The sequence below is a fragment of the Chlorocebus sabaeus genome, chromosome 19 (genome assembly GCF_047675955.1).
Source record: "Chlorocebus sabaeus isolate Y175 chromosome 19, mChlSab1.0.hap1, whole genome shotgun sequence".
In the NCBI taxonomy this organism is placed as follows: Eukaryota; Metazoa; Chordata; class Mammalia; order Primates; family Cercopithecidae; genus Chlorocebus; species Chlorocebus sabaeus.
The window spans coordinates 27,251,224-27,278,595 of NC_132922.1; the positions used below are offsets into that span (position 1 = coordinate 27,251,224).

Consider the following 27,372-nt stretch of genomic DNA (forward strand, 5'->3'; position numbering starts at 1 on the left):
CACAGTCCGCCTCTTCTTTAATCTTGAACTGGAGGATATACAGGTTGAGTGGGTGGGAAAGTGGCCCCAGGCAAGAGGCCTGCGGAGGGATAGAGGGGCCAGTTCAGGGCCACCAGGGGCTCTGGGAAAGGGGGTCAGGGACGGGGCTCAGCCTCCCATCTGCCCAGCTGGTCCCTGCCACCTCTTCCACTCTCAGCTGGACTCCCCTGCCAGGGGTCCAGATCCTGCCGGAGTACTTGGTCCCCCAGCCATGTCCAGCCTGGACATAGGACCCATGGTGGGGCCGGACTTCAGCTCTGGGCAGAGCAGTGTCTTAGTAGCCTGCGGCCTCCCCACCCTTCCTCAGGTCCGAGACGGCATACACACAGGCCCCCTCCTGGGACACGGCCTGGACCACGTTCAAGAAGAAGGACCTCTGGGTCTGGTTCTGGCCACGGTCTTGGAGTCCCCTCTGTACCTCCTGGAGAGGAGAGAAAGCAGGTTCACAGGGGAGGGCAGTTCAGCCCATCTCCCGAAGGGAGGGACCTCTGTAAGAAATGAGAAAAATGATCAAAAGGCAAGACTGAAAGGAAGAGGGCCTGAAGACACAGGAAGAGGGGAGGACCTGATGGGAGCATGAAAGAGATCCAAAGGCCCGTAGAGAACAAGGTCAGCCTCCAGGGACTATGTACGAAGGACACCACCCAGGCTTGAAGACCTCCAGATGCAAGTTCATGTCTGTTCTGGATCCAAGGACACCAGGGCCTTGAAGTGCAAATCTGAGTTCAGGGGGCCTTCGATGAAGGACATGGCTTCTCAAGATTTAGACACTGAGGCTAGGCACAGTGGCTCACACCTGTAATCCCAACACTTTGGGAGGCTGAGGAAGGAGGATCACTTGAGGCCAGGAGTTTGAGATCAGCCTGGGCAATACAGAAAGATCCTGTTTCTCAAAAAAAAAAAAAAAAAAAAAAAAAAAAAAAGCCAGGCATGGTGGCACATACCTACAGTGTTAGCCACTTGGGAGCCAAGGTGGGAGGATCACTTGAGGCCAGGAGTTTGGGAACAGCCAGGGCAACAACAAAGCAAGACACCGTCTCTACAAGAAAATCAAAAATTGGGCTGGGCCCAGTGGCTCACACCTGTAATCCCAGCACTTTTGGAGGCTGAGGCAGGAGGATCTTTTGAGCTCAGGAGTTCAAGACCAGCCTGGGCAACATAGCAAGATCACGTCTTTATTAAAAAATAAAAGAAAAGAAAAAAGAAAAAATTAGTCGGATGTGGTGGCCATGTGCCTGTAGTCCGAGCTACTCAGGAGGCTGAAGCAGGAGGATCCCTTGAGGCCAGGAGTTTGAGGCTGCAGTGAGCCTTGATCGTGACACTGCACTCCAGCCTGGGCAAAAGAGCAAGACTGAAACCGCCTTTGCAAAATTATGACTGAGACAGTGAGGGATCTAACCTAATCAACTCCATCTTGCTTCTAACCTCCCAGTTGTCCTTGTTCATTCCTGGGTGTAGGCTGAACTAACTTTGAGAGAAACTTAGTATATAGTTTAAAACAAAGACAGTAACAGCCCTTTCGCAAAGCAGACCTCTTTCTTGTCTGGGCACTAGATTGCCTTCATAGGACTCACATTAGCCACAAGATTAGAAATTACGGTTTAGGAGTCATGCAGCTGAAGTCTAAAGATTCTGACCCTCCCTAAACTGCTCCTAAGATCAGTGTTGGAGATATTTTGCAGACCCTGCACTTGATGGATCAGCTGGCACCATCCAGATGGATTAACTGGCTCATCTGATCTTGTGGCCCCCACCCAGGAACTGACTCAGCTCAAGAAGACAGTTTCAACTCCCTATGATTCTACGATTTCCCGGTTTGTGTGTGTGTGTGTCTGTTTTTGAGATGGAGTCCTGCTCTGTCACCCATGCTGGCATGCAATGGCACGATCGTGGCTCACTGCAACTTCCCCTTCCAGATTCAAGTGATTCTCTTGCCTCAGCCTCCCCAGTAGCTGGGATTACAGACACCTGCCACTACGCCCAGCTAATTTTTGTATTTTTAGTAGAGACAGGTTTTCGCCATGCTGGCCAGGCTGGTCTCCCGACCTTGGACCTCAGGTGACCCACCCACCTCAGCCTCCCAGAGTGCGGGGATTACAGGCGTGAGCCACCGGGCCCAGCCAACTCCCTGTGATTTCATCCCTGACCAGTCAGCACTCCTGGCTCACTGGCTTCCCCCAACCCACCAAGCTGTCCTTAAAAACACTGCACCCTAGCCAGGTGTGGTGGTCATGCCTGTAATCCCAGCACTTTGGGAGGCCGAGGTGGGCAGATCACCTGAGGTCAGGAGTTCGAGACCAGCCTGGCCAACATGGAGAAACCCTGTTTCTACTAAAAATACATAAATTAGCCTGGCGTGGTGGCACACACCTGAAATCCCAGCTACTTGGGAGGCTGAGACATGAGAATTGCTTGAATCTGGGAGGCAGAGGTTACAGATCACGCCACTGCACTCCAGCCTGGGCGACAGAGCGAGACTCTGTCTCAAAAACAAAACAAAACAAAACAAACACGAAAAAACTGTACTCCCCGAATGTTCAGGTAGACTGATTTGAGTAATAATAAAACTCCGGTCTCCCACCCAGCAGGCTCTGCCTGAATTACTCTTTCTCTATTGTAATTCCCCTGTCTTGATGAATCCGCGGTTACAAGACCTTGCCTCAAAAAGTTTTCAAAAAAGACCTACGATCTCAACACACGATGTCAAGACCTTAGACACCCAGGAACCCACAACTTTAGGGCCCTACTGGTGTCTGTTGGTGGAGAATTCAGCTAGGATAAGGACGTGAATACCCATGAATCCAAGGAAATTAGATCCCTAAGCTAAAGGCACACACAGTCCCACAGTGTGAGACACTCAGGGCATGGGGGCCTACAGGCTCAGACTCAAGACCCTGAATTTGTGGACTTCAAGGAAGTCAGAGACCAAAGTAGCCCCTAGCCTTGTGCTTGTTCCTAAGATGCCAAGTACCTTGCCCGGGGGCTATGGTCCTCACGAACTACCAGTCTGTAAAGGGGCAGAAGTTCTAGAGTACAGGGACCTGTGCTACGAGGGCCCCGTGTTTCCAGATACCATTTAAGACTAATGACCTGAGAACTTGGCTGGGCGCAGTCACTCACACCTGTAATCCCAGCAATTTGGGAGGCCGAGGCAGGCGGATATCTGAGGTCAGGAGTTCCAGACCAGCCTGGCCAACATGGTAAAACCCCATCTCCACTAATAAAACAAAAATCAGCTGGGCACGGTGGTGTGGGCCTGTAATCCCAGCTACTCGGGAGGCTGAGGCAGGAGAATCACTTGAACCCAGGAGGTGGAGGTTGCAATGAGCTGAGATTGTGCCACTGCACTCCAGCCTGGGTGACAGAGTGAAACTGTGTCTCAACAACAATAACAAGCCAAAAAAAGAAAAAAAAAAAAGAAAGACTAATGGCCCGAGAACCTTACCCCGCAGGGCCTGAGATTCCGGAGACATCTAGGTGCATCAGGTGATGCCACATGGCCTGAGCTGCTGACAGGGCAAATGAGGTCTTTGGAGCCCTGCACATTTGGCTGTAAGTTCCCTGTGCCTGACAATTCGTAGAATTGCCCACTGTCCTTAGACTTGAAGGCCAAGATCCTCACTGCTGAAGCCAAAGTTGGACTTAGAGTGCTCAGAGACTCCATTCCTCAGAGTCCACTGGCCAAACTCCAAGACCCTGAGGATCAAAGACTCTCCTCACCCTAGTCCCTGGGCCTTAGCTGTGAAGGTCCTTGGAGGCTTGAAGTCTCCAACCCAGAGTTTAGGATTTACTCCATGGAAAGCCCTAGACCTGAATAGCTGACATTCCAACTCCCCAAGGGAACTGAAAACCTTAGGTTCGTGGGCCACTGGATTCCATTAATCCCAGTCCCCAGACTGTCATCTCCCAAATTCTCAGCATTTCAGGTCCTCAGAGTGAAAGGTCCTGAGAATTGATGTTCACGAGGACAAAGGTCCTTCAGTCAAGAGTCAAGGGAGGGCCAGGCACAGTGGCTCATGCCTGTAAGCCCAGCATTTTGGGAGGCCAAGGTGGGCAGATCACTTGAGATTGGGAGTTCGAGACCAGCCTGGCCAACAGGAGGAAACCCCGTCTTTACTAAAAATACAAAAATTAGCCAGGCTTGGTTTGCACGCCTGTAGTCCCAGCTACTCAGAGGCTGAGGCAGGAGAATTGCTTGAACCTGGGAAGCGGAGGTTGCGGTGAGGCAAGATTGTGCCACTGCACTCCAGCCTGAGTGACAGAGTGAGACTGCCTAAAAATAAATAAATAAATAAATAAAGAGTTAAGGGAGGAGGGCTCCAAAGCATGTGCCCTGGATCTTGAAATCCTCCATATCTAAGATCCCTGGAACCTGAGAGCCCTGAGAGGGTCTTCTTGTCATGCGAAGGACCCTACATGGGGAGGGAGGCCTGCAAACTCCAAGAATTTGAGCCTAACAGGCTGAGGTCCTTAGTCTCAAGGTGTGAAGACTAAGACTGTTGGGGACTACACTCTGTTCCTACACTAAGGTCCCAGTCCATGGTTCTCAGGTTCTAAGGGCTTGGAAGGTGGACTTGAGACCGAAGAAATCTCATAACAGGAGAGGCAGCTTTGAGGACCTTGAACCTCAGTTAGCTGAACTGAACTGACCTCAGGAACCAAGTTTGGAGCCTTGAAAAGATATCAATATATTTTTTTTTTTTTTGTGACAGAATTTTGCTTTTGTTGCCCAGGCAACAAAAATCGTGCAATGGCACGATCTCAGCTCACTGCAGCCTCCACCTCCCAGGTTCAAGCGATTCTCCTGCCTCAGCCTCCTGAGTAGCTGGGATTACAGGTGTGCGCCACCATGCCTGGCTAATTTTTGTATTTTTACTAGAGACGGGGTTTCACCATGTTGGCCAGGCTGGCCTGGAAGTCCTCACCTCAGGTTATCCACCTGCCTCCGCCTCCCAAAGTGCTGGGATTACAGGCATGACCACAGTGCCCGGCCCTATCAATCTTTTAAATAGGTCATAACAAAGGGCATCCATCAACCCAAAGATTCTCCAAGGAAGCCGAGTCTCTGTCTATGGATGGAGGAGGAGTCAGCCAGGAGAATTCAGCCCCTGGAGCTGCACCCTGGGCTTTTGTGGGGAATCAAAAAAATGTTTGTAGGCCAGGCATGGTGGCTCATGCCTATAATTCCAGCATTTTGGGAGGCCAAGGTGGGAAGATTGCTTGAGCTCAGGAGTTCAAGACCAGCCTAGGCAACATGGCGAGAGACCCTGTCTCTACGAAAAACAAAAAAATAAAAACTATCCAGGTGTGGTGGCACACACCTGTAGTAAAAATTACCACCAATGCCCCAGAAGAAAATCACTTTATAGACTGCCACAGGAAAAACAACCTCTTTTACAAATAAAGTCACAAATATAAGTTACAAATAAAGTCACAAATATAAGTTACAAATCACACAAGGAAATAGTCACCATGAGGGAGAGTCTGAGAGGCCCCAGCCAGGAAAACTCACTTCTGAAAAATGGCATCAACAACAGACCAGAGAGACCAAGGTGCTGAGATCCTCAGCCTGGGAGCAGTGTAGACAACACCCTACTGTCTGTCTTGGAGGCCACGGAACTGGCCTGGAGGTCACTGACAGCCTCACCCATCGAGGTCCCCAACTCCTATGGCCCCCCAAAGCTGAAGTGTACCTGGCCTAAGAATCTCAGTGACTGAGTTCCTCTCAGGTGGCTTTGAGCAGCATGGACTTGGGGAGTGGGCTCTGCCCTAGGCATCCAGCTCAGACCTCAGCCTCACCTGGCTGAAGCTGGGCTCGTACTCCACATGGCCCTTACTGTTGACATGCAGGATGGGGGCTGCAATGGCCGCTCTCAGGTCAAAGCCAAGCCACAGCTTGTTCATGATGGCCTGGGGGAGAGATGAGGGATACAGGGAGAAAGGGGGTACCCACTACCCTACTTCAGCCCTCACATCCCCACTCCAGGGAGAGTCAGACAGTATGCTGCCCAGAGAGGAGACACTGGAGCCCAGAGCCCCCCCAGACTCACCTGGGCCACGGCAGAGATGATGAGCTCCCCACCAGCCCCGCCAATCACTAGCTTCGACCCCTGGGCTTTGCTGATCAGGATGGAGGGCACCATGGAGGACGGGGACCGCTCGCCTGGAACTGGGGGCCAGCACCTTCCGGGAGCTCCACCCACCCTGTCTCCATTCACTGCTGAGCAAACAGCGGCTTAGCGAGTGCAGTGACCCATCCAGGGGTCAGCATGCAGCCCCAGCCCAGCCCCCTCCCTCCTCTTCCCTGGTGGGGGGCCCTTGTGGAGCCCGGGTGGGAAGCCTTGTTCTCACCAGGTGAGCGGGTAGTGCCGGAACCCCGGGGGCATCGCTCGCATAAGTCCAGAAGCTCGTTGTTGAGGATGATGCCTGTCCGTGGTGAATACACCATCGCTCCAAAGCTGCAGCCGTGGAGGCAGAGCCTGGGCTCCCACCAGACACCGCCTGCCCTGCCCACCTTGCAGGACCCCCTCACTTTACAGCTGCCCCGAAGCATGCTGGAGCCACTGTTCTCTCCCTGGCATCACCCAGGAGGGGTCCCCAAAGACCCACCTGTGCCCCCATATCAGAGCACCCTTCTGAGTGAGGCCGCCATTCCCAGGTAAGTCTTGGCTTGGGGCCACCCCAGCAGCAGCCTTTCCAGCCAGAGATGTCAGGGGTGGGGGCCTCTTTTGAAATAGGGGAGGAGACAAAGGGCAAAAGCAAGGTCCTGCCCCATGGGGACAAGTGAGGGGACATGGGGCTGGGGGAGTGCAGGTCTAGGAGAGGAGGAGTGAGGCCACCAGCCTTCCCCCAGGCCCCACGCACGGTGTGTTGATGGTGCTGGTGGCAGCCACGGCGCTGCCATCCTCCCCCAGCACAGACACGTGGGATGTGCCTGTCCCGTGGCCCCAGGCCTCGGCCAAGCTGTAGTGGCTGAGCTGGTGGTCCCCCCGGCCATCGATCTGTTGGCGGATGAGCTGGGCCAGGGTCTCCCCCAGCAGGTCCTGGGAGGCATTCTGGGGTGGGTGGGCAGGTGGCAGGGTCAGTGAGGGGCCAAGCGGGATCCACAGAACCAAGGGCAGGACAAGCTCAGCCCCCATGGGGGCCACCTCCAATCTGTCCTCTACCTTGTGGCCAGGCCTCCCTCAAGCCCAGGCTAGGTCTAGACTCTGCCCACCCTCCAGGTCCTTTGAGATATGGTGCCACTCCTGCACCTGACCCCTGTACTTGCCACCCCGGGATCCCTTTCAGTCCTGCCCTGGCCTAGAACCACATACATCTCCCTCCAACCTCCCCGTGCCGGGCCTGACCCTCCTTTCATGCTAAGTCCTGAGCCAGGGAGGAGGATAACCCCCCAGCCCAGCAACCTTAGCAACCTCACCTGGAGCTTCGGGTGGCTGCGAGGGTCCCCCAGCCTCCACCTCTGCCCCCTGGCAAACTTGAGCGTCTCCACAAGGTGGTGGTACATGTTCACCCTCCCCTCAGGCCTGGCCACAGACTCTGCTGAGAAGTTGAACCCTGGAGAGAGGTCGGGGCACAGGTTGGGGTCACCCTATGTAAAGGGTTGAATGTTGCCCCCCCTCTGCAGAAGGATTCACCCACATCCTAATTCCCAAAACCTGTGGATACTACCTTATACAGCACAAGAGTGACTAATACCTTAAGTGGAAAAGTATGTTAACGATTTTTTTTGAGACAGAGTCTCACTCTGTCGCCCAGGCGGGAGTGCAATGGTGCAGTCTCAGCTCACTGCAACCTCCATCTCCCAGGTTCAAGGGATTCTTGTGCCTCAGTCTCCTGAGTAACTGATACTACATGCATTCGCCACCACGCCCAGCTAATTTTTTCTTTTTTTGTATTTTTAGTAGAGACAGGGTTTCGCCATGTTGTTCAGGCTGGTCTCAAACTCCTGGCCTCAAGTGATCTGTCTGCCTTGGCCTCCCAAAGTGCTGGGATTACAGGCATGAGCCATCATGCCCCGCCTTTTTTGTGTGTTTTGGAGGAGTCTTCCTCTGTCACCCAGGCTGGAGTGTGTGGCGCGATCTCAGCTTACTGCAATCTCCACCTCCTGGGTTCAAGTGATTCTTTCGCCTCAGTCTTCTGAGTAGCTAGGACTGCAGGCGCACGCCACCATGCCTGGCTAATTTTTGTATTTTTAGTAGAGATAGGGCTTCACTGTGTTAGCCAGTCTGGTCTCCAACTCCTGACCTCAAGTGATCCACCCGCCTTAGCCTCCCAAAGTGCTGGGATTACTGGCATGAGCCACCACACCCAGCCTAAAGTGTGTAAAAGATTTTGAGAGGAGGAGATGATCCTGGATTATCTAGAAGTGCCCTGAATGTGATCACAGTGTACTTGTAAGACAGACACACAGAGGAGAGGACACACAGAGCAGAGGAGAAACCAGTGTGACCATGGAGACAGAGACTGGAGTGAGGCAGCCACAAGCCAAGGAACGCTGGCAGCCACCGGAAGTGGTAAGAGGCGGTGAAAATTGTCAAAATAGAGCTGCGGCCACGTGCGGTGGTTCACACCTGTAATCCCAGCACTTTGGAAGGCTGAGGTGACAGGATTGAGGTGAGGTTGAGGCTGCAATGAGCCTTGACAGTGCCACTGCACTCCAGCCTGGGTGATAGAGCAACACCCTGCCTCAAAAAACAAACAACTCACAACCTTACACAAAGGCCATCACAACCTTACACAAAAAATACTTCTGCAAAGACATCTGCCCAGGAGTGGCCTGTCCAGCCTCAGACTACTGCCACCCTTATCACTTTTCCATGCATCCCAGTAACCAAAGATGATCATTTCAAAACGTTTTTTTCTTTGATTGTTTGTTTGTTTGTTTGTTTGAGACGGAGTCTCACTCTGTCCCCCAGGCTGGAGAGCAGTGGCATGATCTCGGCTCACTGCAAGCTCCATCTCCTGGGTTCACACCATTCTCCTGCCTCAGCCTCCCAAGCAGCTGGGACTACAGGCGCCCACCACCATGCCTGGCTAATTTTTTGTATTTTTAGTAGAGACAGGGTTTCATTGTGCTAGCCAGGATGGTCTCAATCTCCTGACCTTGTGATCTGCCCGCCTTGGTCTCCCAAAGTGCTGGGATTACAGGCATGAGCTACCAAGCCAGGCCCAAAACAGTTATATACCAAAGCTAAGCTATGAGGACGCAAAGGAATAAAAACAATATACTGGGCCAGGCACGGTAGTTTATGCCTATAATCCTAGCACTTTGGGAGGCCAAGGCGGGTGAATCACCTGAGTTCAGGAGTTCGAGACCAGTCTGGCTAACATGATGAAACCCTGTCTCTACTAATAATACAAAAATTAGCTGGGCATGGTGGCACACACGGGTAGTCCTAGCTACTCGGGAGGCTGAGGCAGGAGAATCGCTTGAACTGGGAGGTGGAGGTTGCAGTGAGCTGAGATCGCACCGTTGCACTCCAGCCTGGGTGACAAGAGTGAAACTCCATCTCCAAAAAAACGGAATGATATAATGGGGCCCAGCATGGTGGCTCACACTTATAATCCTAGCACTTTGGGAGGACAAGGCAGGCGGATCACCTGAGGTCAGGAGTTCAAGACCAGCCTGGCCAACATGGTGAAACCCCATCTTTACTAATAATACAAAAAAAAAAAAAAAAAAAATTAGATGTGGTGGCAGGCGCCTGTAATCCCAGCTACTTGGGAGGCTGAGGCAGGAAAATTGCTTGAATTCAGGTGGCGGAGGTTGTAGTGAACCGAGATGCACCATTGCACCCCAACTTTGGTGACAGAGCGAGACTCTGTCTCGGGGGGATAATGCTATAATGGACCATGGGAACTCAAGGGCAAGGGTGGGAGGCGGATGAGGGATAAAAGACTACACACTAGGTACAGTGTGTACTGCTTGGGTAATGGGTGCACCAAGGTCTCAGAAATCACCACTAAAGGACAGGTGCAGTGGCTCATGCCTGTAATCCCAGCACTTTGGGAGGCTGAGGCAGGCAGGTCACTTGAAGTCAGGAGTTCGAGACCAGCCTGGCCAACATGGTGAAACCCTATTTCTACAAAAAAAAAAAAAAAAAAAAAAGAAAAGAAAGAAAGGAAAAAAAAATACAAAAATTAGCCAGGCTTGGTGGTGTACACCTATAATCCCAGCTACTCAGGAGGCTGAGATTGGAGAATTGCTTGAATCTGGGAGGCAGAGGTTGCAGTGAGCTAAGATCATGCCACCACTCTCCAGCCTGGGCCACAGAGTGAGATTCCATCTCAAAAAAAGAAGTCATCCACTAAATAACTTTTCCATGCAGCTGAACACCATGTGTTCCCCCAAAACTAATGAAATAAAAATAAAATAGCCAGGCAGAGGTGGCTCACGTCTGAAATCCCAGCACTTTGGGAGGCTGAGACAAGTGGGTCAGTTAAGGTCAAGAGTTCAAGACCAGCCAGGCCAACATGGTGAAACCCCGTCTCTACTAAAAAGAAAAAAATCATCTGGGCATGGTGGCTCAAGCCTGTAATCCTAGCACTTTGGGAGGCCGAGGTGGGCAGATCACCTGACATCAGGAGTTTAAGACTAGCCCGATCAACATGGCAAAATTATCTCAACCAAAAATACAAAAATTAACCGGGTGTGATGGCAAGCACCTGTAATCCCAGCTACTTGGGAGGCTGAGGCAGGAGAATCGCTTGTACCTGAGAGGCAGAGGTTGCAATGAGCTGAGATCACGCCATTGCACTCTAGTCTGGGCGACAGATCAAGACTGTCTCAAAAAAAAAAAAAAAAAAAGGAAAAAAAGAAAAGATAAAAATCAGCGGCATGTGGTGGCCCATGCCTGTAATCCCAGCTACTTGGGAGGCTGAGTCAGGAGAACTGCTTGAACCCAGGAAGTAGAGCTTGCAGTGAACCGAGATTGTGCCACTGTGCTCTAGCCTAGGCGACAGAGCAAGACACCATCTCAATAATAATAATAACAATGCAATGAAAAAAATAAAATATACAATAAATTATCATTGATAATAAGCAAAAAAGTTATATACTCTTCCTCATTTTCTTTTTGAGAACTTTTGTCTTCCTTCATCTCCCTGAACACACACACAGTTTACCGTAGCGTGGGTATTCCCACTGCGATGCCTACTCTGGAATAAACATCATTTTCTCTGAATGTTGTTCAAAGAAACAACAGCCTTGTTTTGTTTTTTATTTAGGTCAACAAGGCAAAGAACAGACTCTGCCCTGGAGCCCCCAAGGGAATGCAGCCCTGTGGACACCTAGATATCGGGCTTCTGGCTTCCAGAACTGTGAGAGGACACAGTGCTATTATTTTAAGCCACCAAGCTTGTGGTGATTTGTAATGGCAGACACAGGACACTAATATTAAGCCAGTGCAGACAGCCCCAGGCCTTGGCACTGCCAGAACCCCCTGCAGGCTGCCTTGGGCTGGGCTGGTTTCGCTCCCCCAGGTGCATGTCCCTGACGGGCAGCTCACCACCCACACAGCCCACCTGCTTCTGTGTCTGGGACTGGTCACCTAGCGGGAGGAGGACTCTGGACAAATGATGTCACGCCGTTCAGCAAAGCCTCAGGTATGGGTGGAGCTGGAGGTCAACTCTAAAACCCACCATCATCACTGGTTTACACAGCTCAGTCTTCACATTGTGCATCTGTGAACCCGGTTTATGGAGGAGGAGGCTGAGCTGGGCCTTGGCTGGGCTTGGAGTCTGAGTTCCCGGGTGTGGGGGGCCAGGGCTCTGGGCAGGGGCTTTACCTCTTAGCACATTGAGGATGAAGCTGAGAATGGCACCCCCTGCAGGTGGCGGTGGTGAGTACAGGGTATAGTCCCCCAGGGGCACCTCCAGGGCGTCCACTACCTCGGGCTGGAACTTGGCCAGGTCCTGCAGCGTCAGCTGGCTCCCTGGGGTGAGATGGGGAGGGCTCCATGAACAGATGGGGAAACTGAGGCAGGGAGGAATAGCCACTGGTGTCAGGTCACACAATGGGATCCCACTCATGCTCTAGCCTTGTGGACACAGAGGGTGATGGTTGGTCTGTAGGCGGTAGCCTCAGGACCGGCCCCTTGGGGCCAGGCATGGAGGGGTGGACAGAGACCAGAGGCAGGGAGGCTGGGGAGGTGAAGGGGAAGATGGGAGAGGGAGCTGGCCTTTGAGAGCCTGTGAGAATGGTCAGCTCGGCTACCCAGGCCTGTTGTGACCATCAGTAACACTCCTCTGCTGGCTCTAACCCACAGGCTCTGCTCTCTGAGGTCCTGGACCACAGGGGTCCTTGGGCTGGCAGAGCTAGGTGCATGGCCTCTCGGGGTCCCAGGCACCTCCAGCACACCCTTAGGTTCTGGGAAGGAGCCTGCCCTCAACCCCAGTGCCTAGAACTTGGCTCTTCCTCCAGCAGGGACAGGGTATGGGACCTCAGGGAGGCTGACCTTCCTTGGCAATGTCCTCCACCAGCATCTGGCCCAGCCTCCCCGTGTAGAAGACCTCCGCACCCTCTGTGGCCACGGTCTCCAGGGTGGTGGCCAGCGCAGGCCATGGGAGTGGGTCCTGAGGCCTCAGGGGTTCTGTCCCGTTGAAGAAGAGCTGGCTGGGGAATGGGGGGGAGCCTCAGGGTGGGGCAGGTCCTAGAGGCAGCCACATTCTTCCGGGGCTCTCGTGGGTGGAGTCCTCAGGACCCTACAGTGGGGGTGCCCTGACCCAGGGTCCCGAGGCGCTAGGGTGGACACCAGGGTACAGATTCCCTAGGAGGCGGTGGGACTGACACCACCCACCCCACTCATGGCCCTGGTCCAGGGAGGGCAGATTTCCCAGTGGGGCCTGGGTCCAGCTAGGGCCTGTCATCTCACTCCTGGGAGGGGCTGCCAGTGGGCTGGGTGGGGCGGGTGAGAGTGGCAGCTGAAGCCCTCCTGCCATGCCAGAGAGAGGGAGGAGGCCGGGGCCAGGGCGGGTGGCAGAGCCCAAATCCACACCGTGGAGTCCTAGCACTTGGGCGACAAACTCCCCCCAGCCTCACCTGAGTTAGGCTCTGCCACAGGGGACCGGAAGGCCATGAACTGAGACAGGAAAGTGCTCTCTGTCCGGGCCTTAAGGTCCCCAGCACCCCGAGGGTCAATCCTCCAGTGTAGGAGGGACTGAGGCAGAGCTGGGGTGTGGACTGGGCCCAGACAGGATGTGGCCTTGAACCCAGGAGCCCAGGGCCACCATGTGGGGCTCACCGCAGGGTTGATGCCTGCAAGGAAGGCCGCAGGAAGCCGTTGTGCAGGAACTGGCTGAGGACGGGGGCCACCACGTGCCCCCCTCGGAGTAGGGCGATGGTGGGCTGGAACAGCTGCGCCCAGGGCAGGCGGCCATGGCGGCGGTGGGCCTCGGCATAGCCACGGAGCTCCCCAGGCACCCCGATCCACTGGGCCCCTGCATGGCACATCCCAGCTCTCAAACCTGTGGCTTCCAGGCCTTCCCAGGGGTTTGCCATCACCCCTACGTGTGGCCCCCCAGCTACAGCAGCCAGAGTGAGCTTTCTGGAGCCCACACCCGACCATGTCCCTCCCTGCTCAGACCACCTGTGGCTCCCCACAAAATCTATGGCCAGGCCCAAGGGGCCCTGCACAAACTGGCCCCAGGAGCCCCACCCTGTCCCACCAACCCATCTCCACTCAACCTTCCAGGCCTTTGTCCAGCCTGGCCCCTCTCGCGGGATCACCTCAGATCGCCCGTTCCCAAGGGGGACCTTCCCAATCCCTCAATCTCTGCAGGTTGGGGTTGGGGGTTCCCCACAGGCTCCCTGTCCCCCAGTGCCAGGGAGTCACAGCCTGTCCGTGAGGTACTGATCCTTTGGGGGGTGTTGTGGTCAGTCCTAGTGGCCTGGGGGGTGGGAGTGGGGGACCCCCGTGGGGCCTCACCTCTACCCAGCGGCAGAGCCTGTGCACACCGGTCCAGCAGGCTCGGGGCGTGGCGGGCTGGCACTGTCTCCCGGGCATTGATGACCTCCACCTTCCCTGGAGTAGGGCAGGCAGGTGAGTGGTCATGGACCCTGCAGACAGCCCCTGGCCTGCTCCAGGCCTCAGTTTCCATCTCTGCATTATGAGGTGGACTCTGGGCTAACAGGGGGACAGGAGCTGACACAAGGGCTTTGCACAGCTGAGGTGAAGGGGGCAGGGCAGGGGGCCCAAGAGCACCCAGAAGTGGTCTTGAGTGGATGGGACTGGCTGGAGAAGGGGTTCCTCTGTGGTGTGGACAAGCCCATCTTCCCCATGGCAGGTCACATGTGGGCCCACCTGTTGTCACATTGTAGATGGTGAAGATGACCCCTCCGCCCAGGCCCATGCTCTGAGGGTTGACGACGCTGGTGCAGACCAGAGCCGCGATGGTGGCGTCCACTGGTGAGCCCTGCTGCTGGAGGATGGCTCTAGGGGACACGGCACAGAGTCGGCGGTGGGGCTCCCCTCCCCCTGCCTCCCCACTAGGCTTGCTCAGCTGGCACTCATTGGAGAATGGTGACAGAGGTGGCCCATCTGCTGCCACCAAATCCCAGATTAGGTCACAGAACACAACCAGGCTTCCCCATCAAATCCAGCTGCTCACAGTCCACAACATTCTACAGCTGCAAAGTGTGATGCCATTTACACTGACCTTTGCCATATACAAGGTGCTTCTCAGTTTGCAAAGTGCTTCTGTTGCCATTACTCCCAGCAGCACCAGCTCATATGCCATAGGCAGAACCCGGCCTAGGCCACCTCTCAGTCCCTCACAATGGCCCTGGGAGCCCACCATGGGACTCCACTCCCCATCTCACTGGGGACACTCTGGCCACAACTACTTCAAAGCTGGTCTTTGGCAGGTGACCGCAGGATCCTTCCCACCACCAGGGCATGGGGCTTGAGCTGACAGGCCCCACAACTTCTCCTGGGGCCCTGAGCCTATGGAAATGCTCTGGCCTAGGCCAAGCATGGTGGCTCACGCCTGTAATCCCAGCACTTTGGGAGGCCAAAGCAGGTGGATCACTTGAGGTCAGGAGTTCGAGACCAACCTGGCCAACATGGTGAAACCCTGTCTCTACTAAAAATACAAAACTTAGCTGAATGTGATGGTGGGCACCTGTAATCCCAGCTACACAGGAGGCTGAGGCAGGAGAATCGCTTGAACCTGGCAGGCAGAGGTTATAGTGAGCCAAAATCGCGCCATTGTACTCCAGCCTGGCAACAGAGCAAGAGTGTCTCAGAAAGAGAGAGAAAGAGAGAGAGAGAGAGAGAGAGAGAGAGAGAGAGAGACAAGGAAGGAAGGAAGGAAGGAAGGAAAGAAAGAGAAAGAAAGAAAAGAAAGAAAGAAAAAGATGAAAGAAAAGAAAGAAAAAAAGAAAAGAAAGGAAGAAAAAAAAGAAAGAAAGAGAGAGAGAAAGAAAGAAAGAAAATAAATGCATGCTCTGGCCTACCCCTCCCCATCTGTCATGGGCAGCAAGAGGTGGGCCCTTCAGTGCTGAGGGGCTGGTCAGCCTGGCCTACACTGTGACCCTGTCCCTGGGGCACAGGCCTGCACAGCTCACTGAGGACAACCTCTTCCCTTACACCCAGGAATGCTCCCCAGAACCTCAAGAAGCCAACTTTTTCTTTTTTTTGGACGGAGTTTCGCTCTTGTTGCCCAGGCTATAGGGCAATGGCACGATTTCAGCTCACCACAACCTCCGCCTCCCAGGTTCAAGTGATTCTCCTGCCTCAGCCTCCCGAGTAGCTGGGATTACAGGCATGTGCCACCATGCCCGGCTAATTTTGTATTTTTAGTAGAGGCAGGGTTTCTCCATGTTGGTCAAGCTGGTCTCGAACTCCCGACATCAGGTGATCTGCCCACCTCAGCCTCCCAAAGTGCCGGGATTACAGGCATGAGCCACCGCGCCCGGTCAGAAGCCAGCATTTAAATCCCAGTTGCAGATGGGGAAACCAAGGCCCAAAGAGGGAGTGGACCTGGGTCCCTGCACCCACCCATAGGACCTCTGGCCCTTGCACCCTCCTTCGGCTAAGGTGTCTGTGGCCTGACGTGGCGGTTCCATCTGGACACAAACCCTCCCCAGCTCCTGAGCCACATGGCCCTCCCTGGGCCCAACGTGGCACACATGGGCGCCACAGGGACACATGTAATCTTGGAATGGGAAAGAGAGCGCAAAGCCAGAAGATGAAATAAACAAGTCAGGCATAAGCACTAATTTTAATAAGAATAAAACACCATAAACAAAGCCAAATGACAAACTGGAGGGAAAAACACTTTAAATTCCCATCGCAGACAAAGGCCTCACCTCCTAACTAAATGGAGTGCACCCTTGCTTCCCCAACCTGTCTGCTTCCAGCCTTGTCAGTTGTCTTGGTTTCCTGGGCAGGATGGGGAAAATGGTTACAGATGGGGAAACCTAAGCCCCAAGAGGGAACAGCCCGGGACCCTGCACCCACCTCCCCTACGCTGCCAGGCTTTGATTTTCCTCCCACCTCCCTCGACTCCTGATGTTGGGTGCCCCAGCTTGGTCTGTGGTCCTTGTGCACCTATCTCTTCTCCCTGGGTGACTCCATCTAGGCTCATGGCATGAGATGCAACCTGTGTGCTGGTAACTCCCCAACTTTATCTCCAGCCAGTCCTGTCCCTACACTCCAGACACTTATACCCAGCTATGCACAAGATACCTGCTCTGGATGTCTAAGAAACATTTCAAACATACCATGACCTAAACTGTACTTTTGATTTTCCTTCCAACCCTCCCCGTGAAATGGCTCATCTCCTAGTCCTCATTGTCTTAGAAATGGACACAACCACTCCCCCTTTTGCTCAGCGCCTACACCCTGGAGCCATCCTGGATTGGTCACTTTCTTCCTTCCCCACATCCAACCCACCAGCGACTCAGGTTGGAGGTTCTACCTCCATCTCCACCACATTGGTCCAAGCCACCAACCTCCCTCACCTGGGTTATTGCAATGGCCCCCTACCCAGGCCCCAGCGTCAGCCTTGCTCCCTTACATTAAAAAAAAAAATCTGCTAAGGCTGGGCACGATGGCTCACGCCTGTAATCCCAGCACTTTGGGAGGCCGAGGCAGGCAGATCACAAGGTCAGGAGATTGAGACCATCCTGGCTAACATGGTGAAACCGTGTCTCTACTAAAAATACAAAAAATTAGCCAGACGTAGTGGCGGGCGCCTGTAGTCCCAGCTACTCAGGAGGCTGAGGCAGGAGAATGGCATGAACCCGGGAGGCGGAGCTTGCAGTGAGCCAAGATCACGCCACTGCACTCCAGCCTGGGCGACAGAGTGAGACTCCGTCTCAAAAAAAAAAAAAAAAAAAAAAAAAATGTTAAATGTAAGTCAGACTTCCTGGTAATGGGAGATTGTAATTTAGACCACAATTCCCGCAGAGAACTAGAAAAGCCTAGCAAATAGAAAACATGCTTAATGGCATAGGAGGCAGAGAAGTACAGGGCTAGAGACAGGCAAGGCCAGCATTCCCCTCAAGGCGACGGCCAATCCTGAAGAGGAGGCTGAGAAATAGATCAGTAATTTTTTTTTTCTTTTTTCTCTGTCTTTTTTTTTTTGGCTTTTTATTTTGCTGAGACAGGGTCACCATTACTTTTAATGGTAAAAACTGCAATTACCTTTGTACCAACCTAATATATTGCTCAGGCTGGTCTCAAATTCCTGGCCTGAAGCAATCCTCCTGCCTCAGTCTCCCGAGTAGCTGGGACTGTAGGCGTGAGCCACCACACCTGGTCTAGAGCAGTGCTGTTGACCTATTCACGTGGCTGAGGGAGGCAATGCCATAATGCCCCACACGTGGGGTGCAGGTTTCTCACTCCAGGAGTGACAGTCAACCAGAAATAGAGCAGCCCTCAAGAGCACTGGATCCAGCTTCAGATCATCTCAGTCACACAAACTGCGTGAAGGACATCGCAGAATTTCAGACTCCTAGGCCTCAAATTATTTTATTTTATTTTATTTATTTATTTGAGACAGCATTTCACTCTGTTGCCCAGGCTGGAGTGCAGTGCCTCGATCTCAGCTCACTGCAACCTCCACCTCCTGGGTTCAAGCGATTCTCCTGTTTCAGCCTTCCAAGTAGCTGGGATTACAGCCACCCGCCACCACGCTCAGCTAATTTTTGTCTTTTTAGTAGAGACAGGGTTTCACTGTGTTGGCCAGGCTGGTCTCGAACTCCTGACCTCAAGATCTGCCCACCTCGGCCTCCCAAAGTGCTGGGATTACAAGCATGAGCCACTGCACCCAGCCTCTAACAATTTTTATACACACCCTCCGGTGCTAAATTAAAAACAACCAAGCAAACAAGGAAATAAGACAGCAGGAACAAAGCTCAAGAGAAAGCACAGACAACTTTTAAAAAGGCCCATAGGATCTCCAGATTATGAAACTCTCAGACCATGTACTTTAAAATACATACTTTATATCTATATTCAAGGATATAAAGAAACAAGAATTTTATCAAAAAACTAGCAACTATTAAAAATGGAGGCTGGGAGTGGTGGCTTAGGCCTATAATCCCAGCACTTTGGGAGGCAGAGGCAGGAGAATCACACGAGGCCAGGAGTTCAAGACTAGCCTGGCTAACATGGCGAAGCACCACCTCTACTAAAAATATAAAAATGAGCTCAGCATGGTGGTAATCCCCGTTATTCAGGAGGCTGAGGCATGAGAATCACTTGAACCCGGGAGGTGGAGGCTACAGTGAGTTGAGATCTCACCACTGCACTCCAGCCTGGGCAGCAGATAGAGACTGAGTCTCAAAAAAAAAAAAAAAAAAGAAAAGAAAAGAAAAGAAAATGGAATTAGGAACTCAATTTGAACAGCAGACACAAACATGCAAAAAAAAAAAAAAAATTGTGAACTGGGAGATAGGGTTTTTATTTTTATTTATTTATTTATTTTTGAGACAGAGTCTCACTCTGTCACCCAAGTTGGAGTGCAATGGCATGATTTGGCATGATCTCTGCTCACTGCAACCTCCGCTCCCCGGGTTCAAGCAATTCTCCCACCTTGGCCTTCTGAGTAGCTGGGATTACAGGCACCTGCCACCACTCCCGGTTAATTGGGAGACAGTTTGATACAAAATATACAAAATGAAGTACAAGGAGAAAAATAGATAAAACATACAGGAAATGGATTAAGAGACATGGGGGATACTTTAACAAGGTATAAGTCATGTGAAATTGGAGTCTCATAAGGAGAGTACAGAGAAGATGGGGAAGACATACTACTTGAAGAGATAAAACTGAGAATTTTCTAAAATGGACAAAAAAGAATCAAGCCATGGAATGAAGGGCCACCTAAATGCATCAGTGTAAAACTGCTCAAAGCAAAGGCAAGCTTTTTAAAGCAGCCAGAGGAAAAAAAGATACTGCCTTCTGGCCAGGGTGAGGGGGCGGCTCACGCCTGTAATCCCAGCATTTGGGAGGCTGAGGCAGGTGGATCACCTGAAATGAGGAGTTCAAGACCAGCCTGGCCAATACAGCAAAAATCCATCTCTACTAAAAATACAAAAATTAGCTGGGTGTGGTAGTGGACACCTGTAATCCCAGCTACATTGGAGGCTGAGGCAGAGAATTGCTTGAACCCAGGAGGCAGAGCTTGCAGTGAGCTGAGATCGCACAGCTGCACTCCAGCTTGGGCGACAGAGTGAGACTCCATCTCAAAAACAAAACAACATAAAAAGACATTGCCTTCAAATGAGCAAAATTAGATTGAGAATTGGCTTCCCAATAAAAACAAGATAAATCAGATACAAGGGAACCATGTTTCCAAACTGAGGAAAGAAAATATCTGCCAACCTAGAATTCTACGCCTACTAACAATATCCTTCAAAAGTGAAAATGGCCAGCCACGGTGGCTCATGCCTGTCATCCCAGCACTTTGGAAGGCCGAGGCAAGTGGATCACCTGAGGTCAGGAGTTCGAGACCAGCCTGGCCAACACGGTAAAACCCCATCTCTGCCAAAAATACAAAAATTAGACAGGTGTGGTGGTGGGTACCTGTAATCCCAGCTACTTGCAAAGCTGAGGCACAAGAGTCGTTTGAACCCTGCAGGTGGAGATTGCAGGGAGCTGAGATCTCGCCACTGCACTCCAGTCTGGGGGACAGAGTGAGAGTCTGTCTCAAAAAAACAAACAAAAAAAAGGCCGGGTGCAGTGACTCACGCCTGTAATCTCTACACTTTGGGAGGTCAAGGCAGGTGAATTGCCTGAGGTCAGGAGTTCAAGACCAGTCTGGCCAACATGGTGAAACTCTGTCTCTACTATACATATAAAAAAATTAGCAGGGCATGGTGTCATGCACCTGTTGTAATCGCAGCTACTCGGGAGGCTGAGGCAGGGGAACTGCTTGAACCAGGGAAGTGGAGGTTGCAGTGAGTGAAGATTGTGCTACTGCACTCCAGCCTGGGCGACAGAGTGAGACTCCATCTCAAAAAAAAAAAAAAAAAAAAGTACAAAAATTAGCCAGGCTTGATGGCTCACGCCTGGAATCCCAGCTACTCAGGAGACTGAGACAGGAGAATCACTTGAACCTGGGAGGCAGAAGTTGCAGTGAGCTGAGATCACACCACTGCACTCCAGCCTGGGTAACAGAGTGAGACTTGGTCTCAAAAAAACAAAAGAGTGAAAGTGGAATATGTGTGTGTGTGTGTGTGTGTGTGTGTGTGTGTATTTGGAATACATATGTATATTTTGCCCATGTCACAGCCCTCAGGAGATCCTTGACCATGTGCCTAAAGATATTTTTTCCCAAAGTTATTTTTATAAATAAAAACAAAGGGTGGCCAGGCACAGTGGCTCATGCCTGTAATCCCAGCATTTTGGGAGGCCGAGGCGGGTGTATCACGAGATTAGGAGATTGAGACCATCCTGGCTAACACAGTGAAACCTGTCTCTACTGAAAAATACAAAAAAATTAGCTGGGCATGGTGGCGGGCACCTGTAGTCCCAGCTACTCGGGAGGCTGAGGCAGGAGAATGGCGTGAACCTGGGAGGCGGAGCTTGCAGTGAGCCGAGATTGCGCCAGCCTGGGTGACAGAGCGAGACTCTGTCTCAAAAAAAAAAAAAGAGTAACAGAAGAGGTAAATGTGTGGGTAAATCTAAATGAATGTTATTGGTATAAAATTACAGTAGTATAAAAAATGATATCTTGTGGGGTTTAAAATAAAACATATTGAAATATGTATGGGTAAAGTTATATATCTGGATTTGCACTGAAATAATATGGGGTAGAGGGAAGCAGGAAAGAGTCTACATGAAATTAGCTTGGCCATAAGATTGTTGTTGAAATTGAATGGATACATGGGGCTTCATTATACAATTCTGTTTACCTTTACAAACCTCTACACTCTCAACATAAATAAGAATAAAAACACAAAACACACACAGATACATCTATGCACATACACACAGACACACATATTTAAAATACAGAAAAGTATTAACATATAAGTCATTGGGGGTAAATTTTATTCCTGTTCCAAGGTTCTTGTACTGACTAGGAAGAGGATAGAAGTACTAACTCATAGGCTGGGTGCGGTGGCTCATGCCTGTAATCCCAACACTTTAGGACGCCGAGGCAGGCAGATCTCTTAAGGTCAGGAGTTCAAGGCCAGCCTGGTCAACATGGTGAAACACTGTCTCTACTAGAAAAAAACAAAAGTTAGCTGGGCATAGTGGTGCATGCCTGTGGTCCCAGCTACTCAGGAGACCGAGGCAGGAGAATTGCTTGAACCCAAGAGGCGGAGGTTGCAGTGAACCAAGATTGCTCCACTGCACTCCAGCCTGGACAGCAGAGCGAGACTCCCTCTATCTCAAGAAAAAACAAATCAACAAATAAAGGTACTAGCTCATGTTAGACTTTGGTAAGTGAAGGATGCATGTTGTAAGCTCTAAAATAATCTGCTGTCATCTTTTAAAATAACTCCAAGACTGCACAGTTACGAAACTAATAGAGAAGCAGGAAATTGAATAATAAAAATAATAAATGCAAAACAAGATGTGAGAGGAGATAAGAAGAAACAGAACAGTCATGGAAAGCAAACTGGTGGTAGCTTTCAACCCAAATAAATCATCAGTTACATTTAAAAGGACAATCAATAAAAATTAAAGTAATTGGAAATAAAGTAAAACCCAACCAATGGCTTTTATATAAGGATACAGAAAGGTGGAAAATAATGAAAAACGTATCATACATGCACTAACCCAGAAAGTTGTATAACTTTTTTTTTTTTTTTTTTTTTTTAGATAGAGCCTCACTCTGTCTCCCAGGCTGGAGTGCAGTGACGTGATCTTGGCTCACAGCAATCTCTCCCTTCTAGGCTCATGTGATTCTCCCCCCTCAACCTCCCAAGTAGCTGGGACTACAAGTGTGCCAAGTTAGAATTACATTAGCCACACCCAGCTAATTTTTGTATTTTTGTAGAGGCAGAGTCTCACCATGTTGCCCAGGCTGGTCTTGAACTCCTGGGCTTTGGCGATCCACCCACCTTGACCTCCCAAAGTGCCGAAATTACAGGCGTTAGCCACCATGCTCAGCATAACTATTTTTAAAGAAGTAGACTTCAAGAAGAAAAGTATTATTAGAGATAAGACACACATCGCAGAAAAGAAGAAATTACTAGGAGACGGGTGCAGTGGCTTATGCCTGTAATCCCAGCACTTTGGGAGGCCAAGGCAGGCAGATCACATGAGTTTGGGAGTTTGAGACCAACCTGACCCACATGGAGAAACCCTGTCTCTACCAAAAATACAAAATTAGCCAGGTGTGGTGGCACATGCCTGTAATCCCAGCTACTTGGGAGGCTAAGGCAGGAGAATCGCTTGAACCCAGGAGGCGGAGGTTGTGGTGAGCCGAGATCGCACCACTGCACTCCAGCCTGGGCAACGAGAGCGAAACTCCGTCTCAAAAAAAAAAAAAAAGAAGAAGAAGTTACTAGCTAGGTTCAGTATTACTTAACATCCAGGAAACTGGATGTAAAAGTTTTTTAGAGAAACTAAACCAATAGGTTATACATAGACAGAGAGAGATTTATTTAGGAATTGGCTCACACGACTGTGGGGACCAGCAAGTTTAAAATCTGTAGGGCATGCCCACAGGCTATAAATTCAGATAAGAGTTGATCTCGAAGTCTGGAAGCTAAAATCTGTAGAGCAGTCAGCAGGCCAGAAACTCAGGCAGGATTTATGTGTTATAGTCTTGAAGCAGAATTCCTGCTTCTCTGGGAAACCTCAGTTTTTGTTCTTAAGGCCTTCAACTGATTGGAGGTGGCCCACCCATATTATGGTGAGTATTCTGTTTTACTTAAAGTCAACTGCCTGTCAATGTTAACCACATCCATGAAATAACCTCCCAGCAAGATATTGACAAGTATTTGACCAAACAATGGGGCATCATAGCTAAGGCAAGTTGGCACATAAATTAACCATCAGGAGCAAACAGAATATCCAAAAAACAAAGTACTAGGGGTAGTATATCTTATATAGTGATTATAATTATGTAAAACATATAATTATAGAATGAAGAGATTAAGATAACCATTAGAACAAAAATATAAACTTTTCTGTCTGTTTTTTGGGACCAAATCTTGCTCTGTCACCCAGGTTGGAGTGCAGTGGTGCAATCTTGGCTTACTGCAACCTTTACCTTCCGGGTTCAAGTGATTCTCCTGCCTCAGCCTCCCGAGTGGCTGGGATTATAGGCACCTGCTACCATGCCCGGCTAAGTTTTGTATTTTCAGTAGAGACGGGGTTTCACCATGTTGCCCAGGCTGGTCTCCAACTCCTGACGTCAAGTGATCTACCCGCCTCGGCCTCCCAAAGTGCTGGGATTACAGGTGTGAAGCCACCACGCTCAGCCAAAAATCACCTTTTTGACAAGGATCTCCAGTCATTTTGCTGGAGATGTCACCATGCTTCTTTTGTATGTCTACTAGGCATGGTGCTGGGTCCACACTCACATAAGCCTTAGGAACTCACACCCAGGGGTGCTGGCTGTAGCAGAATCCCAAGAATAAAACCTGCCGAAAGAGTAGGAGACTGGGCCGGGCACCGTGGCTCACTGTTGTAATCCCAGCAGTTTGGGAGGCCAAGGTGGGCAAATCATGAGGTCAAGAGATTGAGACCATTCTGGCCAACATGGTGAAACCCTGTCTCTACCAAAAATACAAAAATTAACTGGGCATGGTGGCTGGCGCCTGTAGCCCCAGCTACTCAGGAGGCTGAGGCAGGAGAATCATTTGAACCGAGGAAGTGGAGGTTGCAGTGAGCTGAAATCGCGCCGCTGCACTCCAGCCTGGTGACAGAGCGAGGCACCGTCTCAAACAAACAAACAAAAAAAAAGAGCAGAAGAGACTGGACTCTGGGAGGGCCTGCTGGTGAGAGGTGAGCACGCAGGGGAGAGATGGAGGCAGGAGCATGGGCTTCTGGTGGCCCCAGCAGACCCTGCGGCAGCGTGGCCGGGGCCCCTGCAGGGAGGGATCTTGGCCAGGATGACGCTGCAGCAGGCCTCTTCCTGAGGCTCCCAGCCAGCCCGGCCAGGGTCCCAGCGTCCAGTGATCCCTGTTCCGCAGCAGCAGCTGGGGCCAGCCCCAGGCTCTCTTCCACTCCCAGCTTCTGAAAACAGGAAGTGGAGAGAGTTGTTCGATAAAACACTGGGGCAAACCACATCCTCTCTCTTCACCAAGGGAGTTTGAGGGAGTGCCGGCGGAGGGAGCATTAGAGCAGAGACCCCTATCCAACCACTGACCCTCACGCGCACAGCAGGGCACACTATGGAGACCCCCAGACAGTCACTCGGAGAGACCCAGTAGGTCCAGACTCCACTCAGAGATCTGTGGCAGCAGGTCCCCACTCCCAAAGGCCACGTGCCCACGGTGGTCTCTGGTGCCTGAGACTCCAGTCTCATTTGCATCTGTGCAACTTTGAGTTTAAGTGGGTGCCACCGTATGTCCTCCTGAGCAGAGGAGGGGCACAGCCTGGGGTGGCAGCTGGCATCAATCCCTTGAATCCCCTGGGAGCCACCCGGGAGACCAAGAGTCCCCAGTCCCCACTTGTCCCTGAGCTGCCATTCTCAGCCCTGTGGGAGGAGACAAAAATCCCTGAAGAGAAACCAAAAGATCAGGTCAGGAGGAGCTGGGGATGTGGCATGGGTAATCAGGGCAGGGAAGGATGGACAGATGGGGGAATGGAGGGAGGAAGGAATGACTCAAAAGGTGAATACATGAACAAAAGAGAGAGAACAGCCACGCCTCCCTTGCTTTAGTTTTCAAACCACTGGGATCCTCCCAATGGAGTGCAAGACAGAACTTCTGTGAAGCAGACCAGGTGGCTGGCAGGGAGGGGAGGCTTGCCCCGGCTTTTGTGGGCCCAATGGCAGGCAGGGGGCAGGAAGGGGCATCCTGTATGTGTCCTCTCTGTAGCGGCAGCAGCGGAGGCCTCCCTTGGGCTGGGTTTCCTGGAAGAGGGTCAGGAAACACCCGCCGCGGCCCCTCTCCACCACACCCTCATCCCGGACACCAAGTATCAGTCACTCAGCTCACCAGACCCAGGCCCTGACTCGGAGAGAGGATGTGAGGTGTGAGTCACCAGGCTCACCAGGACTGAGAGACCTGAGATGCAGCCCCCAGCTGGGAGCTGGGGCAGACTGGCTGTGGCAGCATTTTGTGTACCCCAGCAGGTCAGTACCCACACAGGGAGCCTCTGAAGCCCTTCACCTATGACCCTGGGAGAAGACCCCAGCCTTGGAGAATTGGCCTCACTGAAGGGGCCTGCACTGGCCAGCAGGGTCAGGCGGGGCCAGACCGGTTCCCACCTGGGATATGCAAATGGGCCTCCTGAATCCTGGAGCCAGGTGTGGACTCACACACCACCACTGTCCCTAAATCACCATCTGCCTCATGGGCACACCCTGCCACCTGTTCTGTGCAAGGGCCCTGAGGCTGCCTCCTTGTGCCCAAGCCCTGCAGGCACTGAAGCCCACACACACACGGCTTCTGCTTCCTGGGCCAGTGCACGTACATACACACACTCACACACACACTCACACTCACACATACTCACACATACCCACAATCACACACACTCACACTCTCAAACACACACGCATGCAATCACACACTCACACACACTCCCCACACACCCATACACACACTCACACACACGCACCTTCTCCAGGAGGGGCTGGCTGCCAAGGGCCACCCAGCTCCCTGCCACCTCTCACTCACCGTCCAATATCCGAGCAAACCTTGGAGTCGGCAGCAACAGCAGCGTGGGCAAAGGCCTGGGGGCCGCAGGGGGCTTGGTGGCGAGAGAGGACCACAGCCAGCACAATGACAGCCAGCGCCAGCCCCAGCCCCAGCCCCAGCAGGGCTAGGCCGACAGTGGCCCCACAGCCCCGGGCCATGGCTCTGCAGCCCAGGAGGAGAGGGGAGGCCGGTGAGTAGACACAGGGACAGATGGGTGGGCAGATGGATGGACAAGAAGATGCACAGATAGACTCACAGATAATTGGACAGATGGACAAACAGGTGGGGCCACAGACAGACACGAAGATGGATCAACAGACAGGCCAGATTGCTGGACGAAGAGGACAGTAAGAGAAAGATGGTCAGATAGACAATGGGACAGAGACAGGCTTACAGATGGGTGGACAGACAGATAGGTCTGAACAGCGGGCTGCCAGATGGACAGATGAGTGAATGGACGGATGGCTTGCGGCTGGCGGCTGTGACGTGCTGCTGCCCTCCCTAAATGCACACTACAGAGTGGCCAAACTCACGCCTCAACTTCTAGTTTTCAGCTCCTGCTTGTTCCTGGCAGGAGGCCAGGCAGCAAAGCATCTGAGGGGAGTTTTCCTTGCCTAGAGGAGCCAGCTGCTGTGTTAACTCCCTCACTGCCGGTAGGTCCAAAGGCCCCTGCCTGCCACCCGCCAGAGCCCAGGGTCACACTGTCCCAATGTGCAGGAGAACTTGGTGCCTGCTGCACTGTGGTCGCAGGTGGGGGCAGGACTCCCAGGAATTTCCGCACCATTCCCGGGGTTCCCGGCAGCTCTGGGAAAGCAGAGCTGGGGCTGCTCAACCATCTCCCCTGGATCCAGCAAGGCTGCCCCCTCCCAGAGTGGAGCCCCACTCCCCAGCTCCCATCTCTATCACCTAACCCGCTCTGCATGGCCCAGCACAGGCAGCATCGAGGTGGCGCTAAACAGAGACAGAGGGAGGGGGACACAAAGTGGTGTCACTTAAAACTTGGGTTCAAGTCCTTACACTTCTGCAGCCTGGCCTGGGTCCCATAACCCTCC

The 27,372-nt window shown here is 52.0% G+C and overlaps 1 protein-coding gene across 9 annotated transcripts; it reads right to left on the reverse strand.

The window, feature by feature from the left end:
- Positions 1–26,986, reverse strand: LOC103223059 (glutathione hydrolase 5 proenzyme). Of its 9 annotated transcripts, none has more exons than XM_037995419.2 (12): positions 26,300–26,985; positions 14,343–14,473; positions 13,968–14,063; positions 13,284–13,479; positions 12,498–12,655; positions 11,829–11,975; positions 7,460–7,596; positions 6,904–7,094; positions 6,391–6,497; positions 6,090–6,259; positions 5,839–5,949; positions 1–460 (listed from the first exon to the last, which is right to left on the reverse strand). In XM_037995419.2, exons 1-12 carry the CDS (start codon positions 26,476–26,478, stop codon positions 314–316), a joined length of 1,770 nt encoding a protein of 589 aa, XP_037851347.1. In that variant the 5' UTR covers positions 26,479–26,985; the 3' UTR covers positions 1–313. The 9 variants fall into 9 exon arrangements, with proteins under 9 accessions (XP_037851347.1, XP_007973374.2, XP_072863025.1 ...); XM_007975183.3 differs by having other exon boundaries at positions 6,090–6,256; positions 26,300–26,984; XM_073006924.1 differs by lacking the exon at positions 26,300–26,985 and adding an exon at positions 16,352–16,371.
- Between the last annotated feature and the right edge of the window lie 386 nt (positions 26,987–27,372).